General features: G+C 52.9%; 1 protein-coding gene across 1 annotated transcript in view; it reads right to left on the reverse strand.

Moving 5' to 3' along the window:
* LOC109320414 overlaps positions 1-6397 on the reverse strand; it is a 20575-nt gene extending 14178 nt beyond the window's left edge. Inside the window, exons 1-5 of the mRNA XM_019550506.1 lie at positions 6300-6397; positions 4095-4208; positions 3871-3937; positions 2714-2812; positions 1838-1927 (exon numbers count right to left, since the gene is read on the reverse strand). Of these exons, the coding sequence (XP_019406051.1) occupies positions 1838-1927; positions 2714-2812; positions 3871-3937; positions 4095-4208; positions 6300-6307 (378 nt within the window). The 5' untranslated portion in view covers positions 6308-6397. The remainder of the gene's footprint in view (positions 1-1837; positions 1928-2713; positions 2813-3870; positions 3938-4094; positions 4209-6299) is intronic.
* Between the last annotated feature and the right edge of the window lie 1842 nt (positions 6398-8239).

Here is an 8239-nt window from a genome sequence, read left to right on the forward strand (position 1 = left end):
TCCTGCCCAGGCAGGGGGTCAGACTTGAAGATCTACAAGGTCCCTTCCGACCCTACTTCTATGATTCTATGATCTCTGCTGGTGCCTGACTGATAAAGATCTCCCAGCCCCTGCTCCTGATCAGATAATGCTGAGAGGTCCCTGCTGGCTGGGGCTGGGAAGCCTGTTCCCCACCCAGGATCAGAGCTTGGCAGCTAACAGGCTCTACAGCCCCCTCCCTGCTAATCCATAATCATGGAGCGGGACTGGGAACTGTCCAAATCAGGGACAGGTCCCAGCTTCATGCCCTGATTGAGTGGGGCAGCTAGCAGGGAGCCCCTAGCTGGATGGGGAATCCCTGCCCAGCCTGGGGCTGCTAGCTGCCGCACTGGCAGATCGGGGCAGGGGGCTGGGACCTGCCTCTCCCTTGCAGCTCTTTCCAAGTCCCCTGCCCTTGAACAGGGAGCTGGGGCCAGAAGCTTCATGCTGCTGGGGCAGGGGGACATTGTCCCTGCTGCAAGCAGCAGACAGACCCCTGGGGGCAGGGAGCAATGTCCCAGCCCCTGCCAGGAGACAGCTATCTCTTGGCCTTATGCTCTCTGCCAGCCCCTGGGCTACAACCCAGGGGGGGCCTAGAGGTCCCCCTGGCTGCTGCAGGGGGCTGCTGCAGGGCTAGCAGGGGCAGGAGAAGATTGCTGCCAGGAGTGGCAAATCTACTTCTGAGACCCTGCGCATGTAGATCCCTGCCTGGGAGCAATTAATCATAAGTAGCTCCCCCAACATGCCCCGCACCAGCCTAGGCCTGATCCCCTGCCAGCTGGGGAAACCTAGCGTTCCCCCTGGCAGCCGTATGGGAGCATAGCAGGGCAGGAGTAGCCTTGTACTGACATGGCCCTGGCTGGCACATACATAGAGGTGCTCTCAGGGAAAGCTTACTGCACAGTAAGCTTTCAGCACATTAATAGCATATGTAGACATACCCAGTGAGATGAGACTCATGCATCAACATCTATGAAGTGCTCAGATTGTAATGGGGCTATATAAAGATGTTGGTAGAGAGCAGTACATCTACTGCTCTTGTTGCCTGGTTCCTCCTCTTCCCAAAAGCCAACACCACCTACTGATTAAAAGCTATTTCTTATTATGGACAAGGCCCCATGCCTCATCTCTCCAGTTCTGCCTGCAACAACATTTTGAAGTGCTTTTCTGCTTAGAACCAGCCACTGGAGATACTGAGTCATCCACAGATACCCCCATTGATATCTCTCTTCATTTCCCTCTCTAGCTAGCAGCAAGTTTATAAGGCAAGGTAGTGCAGTACTTGGCAAAGATAAATTGGCTTTATGGTTACTGAGCAGGGAGCAGGTGCAGGAATAGGGAAATCCATTGACCACCACTTTCCCTAACCAAGCCCAGCACCCCACACAGATGTTTCCCATAGCCCCCACCCCCCAGTAGGAGCAAGGCAGAAGCAGCTCTGGGGCTTCCTCAACCCTTGGGTCATTGACAGTGGTAGGAGTGGGTGGGTCCCCTCTTTCTGCACCTAGTGGGATAATTACCACAATTAGTGCCCTGGGGAAAATCCTGCTGAAAGTGGGGGGAGGGAGTGGGGGTTGCCACTGAGCACCAAAAGGGGAATGCTGAAAGTGGGGAGAGGGAGAGAATTTTATTTGCTTCAGGGACCCAAGTCCTGGTGGAGAAGGAGCAGAGCTGAGAGCATGTGTGAGGGGGGTCACAGCCAGACCCTGTGGCTTCAGGGACAGTAGGGGCTCAGAGTGAGGCCTTGGGTCCTGGGTGGCACTTGTGAGGCTGCACCTTACTGGTCAGGTCCAAACAATCTTGGTAATATGAGACTCACCTCTGCATACTCCTCAACCATGGCTTTCTCCACCTCCTCATCTCCTTCCCAGTCCCTCCAGTTATCAAAGTCCACAAATAGCCAGGCTGGCTGCAAGCAAGCAGAAGAAAGTGTATCATCTTTGAGGGTGGCATAGCAATGAACACGGCAACAGTGAAATGGAGAGCTTTGTCTTGGTGGGAAACTACTTCGCTCAGAGGAATGGGTAGAGGGGTGCTTTTGCCTTCCAAGGGCACTGGCTTTCCACCTGTCCCAAAGTCATAGGACTGGGCTTGAGAGAAGGATATAGAGTCTTTCCATGCCAAAGGCACTTGTGCAATTTGGCCCAGACCAGTAGCGCTCAAAAGTCATTGCTATAAGCTAGGGCTGTTCAGCAGTGCCAGCATGGAGACCATGATTATTCTTGTACTGTATCTTGTTATCTGTACTGCTGCAATGCCTAGAAGCCAGAGTCATCAAGCATCAGAGCCTTATTGTGATGAGCACTGTAGACATATACAACAGATGAGCCCTTCCCAGAGAATCAGGACTCTGAACTCTTCTATCAACAGTGAGGGACTGTCTTTATTTGGGGCTGAGGCAGGCACAGAGAGTGGGAGATGCTTGGGCTCTTGGTGTTATAACTGCATTAGTCACAGAATCTCAGTCTCTAGGAGCCAGAGAGCTGGCATCTCTTGCCAGCACTAACTGGGGCAGAAATCCTAGTATGCCATGCCACAGAATAGCTGAAGTTACTCTTCTACCCACCCTGGCAATGCTCACTGTGCTGAATATAGCACTCAGGGGACAGGGGAGCTTATAACAGGGGGAACATAACTCCAGAGGAAACAAGTGACCCAGCTGTTTGGGCATGCATCTGCCAAGGAGCAAACCCACCTTGATGTTCTCCTTGGTGAGGCGTGGCCATGCCACCTTCTCCTTCCACTTCCTCATGAAGCAGGTGATGGACCGACCAGAGTGCTTATTCTGTGAGTCCTGCCAGGGAACAGATCTGTGAGTCTTGCCTGAAATGGCCATGTGAACTCTGGGGTATGCTGGGATGTGAGGGAAACCCCAGAGGTCATCACTAATCCACCTTCTTCTTTGCATACAACCAGAGCTATTACTTGTGCCTTCCCAACAAACAACTATACCAACTATACCATCACTACAGTGTCTCATTAACCCATTATTTCCCAGTGCTCTCATTTTATGAATCAGAAACAGGCATGGAAAGGGGAGTACCTTTTCCAAGGTTGCACAGCAAGTCAGGGGCAGAGCAAGAGTCTTTTTTGAACCTCACCTTAGATCTCTAGGGACAGCACAGCTGCAGTAGCATTCTAGGGCCATACAGGCCATGTTTGGCTTCCAGTCTGCTCCAAAAACCCATGGCATGGTTTTATGCTATGTCATCTATTACACCAGGCCTCTGTATAGGCTGGCAAGATGCGATGCTCCCAGCTGACAGGTGCAGACTTCACTTGTTTGTACTGGAGTCTGACACATGCAGGCTCATCCTTCCCCGGCAGTGCATGCTTGAATTGAGGTACAACTCTGAAAGGAATTCCCTTCCAAAGCATGGGAGCTCTAGCCTCTGGGGAGAAACCTAGAATGACTGGGGGCTTTCCTGGCAAAACCCTGCTAGTGCAAATCATTTCCTCCATGCCACTCAGTGTTTTGGGGTCCTCTGATTCATTACATGGTCAAAGAGTCCTCAGTGACCACAGGCCACAACAAAACATTGATTCTGGGAAAGGCTGAGTAAGATTAGCGGTGTAGTAACACTAAGGGAACGCTTCACCAGGTGTGCAGCTCAAGCCCCAAGCACTGAACAATTTGGGAAGGATGGGTGTCAGGGATTGCCTCTTTGCCTGAGTGCTGGAATGCAACAGCCTTGCAAACTACAACCCACAACTGCAACAATAGATGTAAACTACAACCTACTCCAAACAGACCCACTTTGGGCTGTCATAAACCCCATGTCTTGGAAGGCACAAGGCCTGAAGGACCTGCACATACAGGGTAGGAGTCTTGATTCTGGAGCAGGATCTCACCTTGGAATTCACTCTGGCATAGAAGTTGATTTCATTGTAGAACTCCACACCATCTGCATTTTTGCAGCTGCCAAAACACAAGCACAGTGCCTCAGCATGAGGTGTTGGCCACGATGGTAATGCTCTGCAAGGGGATCAATCCTTCATGCTGGCCTGCATGGCTCGGGGTTTGGGCTGGTCACTGAGCACTTGATGCAGGGTCTGCAGCAGAGTGGGCAGCTCACCTGAATATCACCCGATAGTCCTGGATGTCAACTTTGACGTCAATGCTGTCTTCCACGCAGAACTCCAGAAAAACATACCGCGGGCGGTCATACCACAGTGTTTTGGCAGGTTGCCTTGAGAAACACAAGACTATTAAGGGATGAATTCCAACAGGCAGAGTTAACACCTTCTTTCACACATTTTGGCCCCCTGTATCCTAAAGGAATAAGCTGCATATAAAGCAGGGTCATCAAAACAGAGATAAACGGTCTCCATTACACCTATCTGGACCAGCAGATTGCCAGGCAGGAACAAAGAGAGGGAGAGAGATGGGAAAAGAGACTGTGTTCCAGGCATGCAGGAAACAGGCACAGATTCGGCAAATAAAACCAGAAAGTACAGTTTTATCCTGGTAAAAGGAAGTGGCTGGAGCTTCTGCTAGATTCATGATCTAAAGCAGCTCTTGGAAGCACAGGGCCCATGATTCTGGAAGTGAAATTATCACACTGCTTGTCCTGAAAGGCTGCAGTGGCCCTTACTAAGCATAACTGCTCACTGAAGTACAGTCGCAACACCTACCAGAGTTCTTTAGAGCAGCATTTCTCAACCTGTGGGTTGCAACTCAAAAGTGGGCCACAAGTATATATGAAAGGGTTGTGAACAAACTTTAAAAATAGATTCTCCTTTAAAGGAAAAAAACTTGGGAAACTGTGGCTTTTCCCTTGCGGGCTGGGAGAGTTCAAGCCTGCAAGGGGCTGCTTGGGATCCCAATCCCCCAAACATACCCTCCCCTACCCCACACACTGGGGGCTGGGGGGGGAGCAGTGGGTTGGTAATGAGGGGCGCTGGGTCAAGATTGGCCATCAATGTTTACAAATGGATCCTGGTACAAAAAAAGGTTGAGAACCACAGTTTTAGGGTAGCCAGGCAGAGGCCACTAGGGGTGGGAATTATGAAGAAAACACTGGAAAAACACCTTTCTCACTAAGCAGAAGGGTAGAGAGCTCTACCAGTGCTGCTCCAGGCCGCAGTTTAATTTGCAGGGTTTTGTACTGATTCAGAACAAATTCATTACCTCTCTCTGACTAACTACAGCAGAAATGCATGAGCTTTCATAAGCAACAGCTAATTTCACTAGAGGCTATGGAGGGACTGTCTTTGTCATAGCATCCGATGAAGCAAGCTGGTACTTACACAAACTTCTGTATCTCTGGTTTAGCTAATCTGTTAGGTGCAAATCTATCCTGCCTTGCTAAATCACAAAGGCCAGCCCCAAAAAGAGACGGCTGCAATATTCTAGGATTGGCCCCTTGCTATGTACACTCTTCAGCTGACCAAAACCCAACTTCAGCTCTCTTTCCACCTTTCCAGCTGTTTCCTGAAGGCAGGAGGGCTGTAAATAACCAGAGCTGATGCTTGAGTAAGCAAATTCCCACGGTGCCATGGCAGTTTCCTGAGCCTTCTCAGCAGGGCCAGAGCCCGGGCTAGGGTCACAGCCAGGGCCAAATGACTGCAGGGCAGTTGGCACACGTCACAGTGGAGTCTTGCTAAAGGGTGGTGACCATTCCCCTGGGTCCTGCTGGGGCTGGGCCAGACGCTGCTCTGGCGTGGTGTGCCAGTGGCCAGGCAGGGCACTCTCCTTGCAAAGCTGAAGTCAGAGTGGCCATCTCTGGGGACATTGTTGTTGGCTACTCTGTCCTCTGTCGATATGAAACCGGACACCTTTACATCCTCTATTTTTCTCTCCGAGAGTTTTGTGCTCAAAAAACATGTACAGTTGTGTTTCTGGATGTAGCAGACATGTTTCAGGGGGAAGGGAAACCCCCTGTTTTAGAAATGGCTGTCTCTATTTTCCAGTGATACAGGATGTTTGCTTACATTGCCAGATACCCAAGTCAAACCTGGAAATTAAGACTATTTTTTCAAGAGGAAAAACAGAGGACACCAAGTCGTTGGGTTGCCAGAGAACAACCGGACTGTCCTCTATGATGGTCACCCTACTTGAAGAGAAAAACAGGGGACATAAAGGCACAGGGTTTCGTATTAACAAAGGACAGAGTAGCAGCACTCCGGACTGTCCTCAGGACGGCCACGCCGGCAGTGGCGCTGGCTGGGGCTCCGGGAGCCCGGGGAGGGGGCGAAGGCCCGGCTGGGGGAGGAGGGGGTCCTGGTGCCTCAGTGCAATGCAGAGAGGTCCGGCGCGGGGGGCGGCCGCCTGCACTCACCTCGCCATGGCCGGGCTCGCTGCGGGGCGGCGCCGGGCAGCCGCTATTCTGGGCCCCGCGGGCAGCACCCGCCCACCTGTCAGCGCCCGTCAGCGCCGGCCCGGGCAGCCGCCCCGCGGGGCCGGGGAAGCCCGCGCCCCGGAGGAAGTTGCTTGCCTGCGGCTCTGCACCACAGGGGGAGGGAGGGCAAGGGGGAGATGGCGCCCCCGGGAGCCGGGACGGGGTCAGAAGGGGGAGCGGGCGTTGGACGGGAGGATGGGCAGTGCCCCCGCCAGCTTTCCGTCACGGATACTTCTGAGCCCGTGCCGGCACTTTGGCAGTAGATGGCAACGCTGCTCCGAGGATAATCCCAGCCCTGGTTAAGTCGGTTTTGTACCCTGGGCTCGCTATAAGGGAGGGGTAGGCAAAATCCATTCTGTGGGGCCCCTAAAAAGTGTAGAAAATGAATAGTTATCTGCCCCTGCCTGCCTGTCATGCAGCCCTCGATGGCTTGCCAAAACTCAGTATGCGGCCCTCGGTCCAAAATAATTGCCTGCCCCTACAGTGTAAAGGAAGCGTCTCCAGGTAGGGAGCCAAGCGTGTGAATGCAAACAGCCCGCCAAAGCCACCCTACTTTGCTGTTTTCCCCGGTGAAAAAGCATGTGGGAAGAAAGAGAGACACATGTAGAAATAAAGAAGCATTAGGTGCCAGACACAGGATCTGATAGTCTCTCTCTGCTCTTTACTTGGCCGTTTTAGGCTCCCTGTTTTGGCAGGTGACCAAAATGATAAAGGGCTTGGAAGGCAAGTCACATGAGGAAAGGCTGAAGGAAAAAGGGCATGTTCAGCTTGCAGGACAGGCACTTAAGAGAAGAAACATGATAGAAATCTTCAAATATCTGAAGGAAGGAGATGATAGAAATCATTAAATATCTGAAGGAAGGACATGATAGAAATCTTCAGATATCTGAAGGGTTGCTATAAAGAGGGAAAAAATTTCCTATTGCTGCAGACAGCAGAGTGTGCAGATCATTGGCTTAAAGTTACAGCAAAGTAGACTGGGTATCGGGAAACATTTCTTCCCGGATAGAGCAGGGAGGTTATGGAATAGGCTGCCCAGGGAAGCTGTGCAGTCTCCATCATTGGAGGTGTGCAAGAAGTTGGACAAGTGTTGGTCAGGGATGGGCAATTATTTGTGCCAGAGGGCCACTTAGGGAGTTTTGGTGAGTTGTCAGCACCCCCCTGCCCCCCAACAGCTCATCTAAACTCCCTAAATATCCAGGAGTGGGGTGGGCAGGCAGGGCTGGGGCTGGAACTGGGATTGCTGGGTGATGACAGCATGGGGCTGGGACTCAGAGCAGAGCCACAATCTGCTCCCCACGTGCCCCTGTGGTGGCCACTGGGGATGAAAAGTACAGATCTCATCCCTGCCCCAGGCCCCAGCCCTGCGCTGTCACAGCCGGTGATTCCAGGGTCTCCTTGGAGACTGGGCAGGACCTTGCGCAGGCAGGCTGCGTGGCCAGACGCATGGGATGAGGCTGCAGGCAGGCAGGGAGTGGCATCCAGAAGTGGGATGCACCGGGCATTGCCAAGGCCAAGGCTGGGACTGGAATTGCAGGACCATGATAGCCGGGGCCTGGGGCAAAGCCACAATCCGCTCCCGGCAGGCCCCTGCCTGTGGAATCAGCGCCCATGCAGGGGCATGTGGACCCTTGCTGTCACTGCCCCATGAATCCGATCCTGATCCCAGCCATGGCCCTGGCCCCACCTGCCCATCCCGCTCCTGGACACTGCTCCCCACCCACCTGCAGGCCCCATCCCATCTGCCCTGCTTGTGAGGGTCCTAGGTTGGTCTCCATGGAGACCCTGCCCACTTGCACCTGCAGTGGATGTGGGGCAGAGGGACTGGGTGCCTAGGCCAGGAAGCAGTAGGGCTGGGTCTGGGGGTGGTGGCTGAGACT

This window comes from Crocodylus porosus, unplaced genomic scaffold (assembly GCF_001723895.1).
Source record: "Crocodylus porosus isolate Cpor-Errol unplaced genomic scaffold, CroPor_comp1, whole genome shotgun sequence".
NCBI classification, from domain to species: Eukaryota; Metazoa; Chordata; order Crocodylia; family Crocodylidae; genus Crocodylus; species Crocodylus porosus.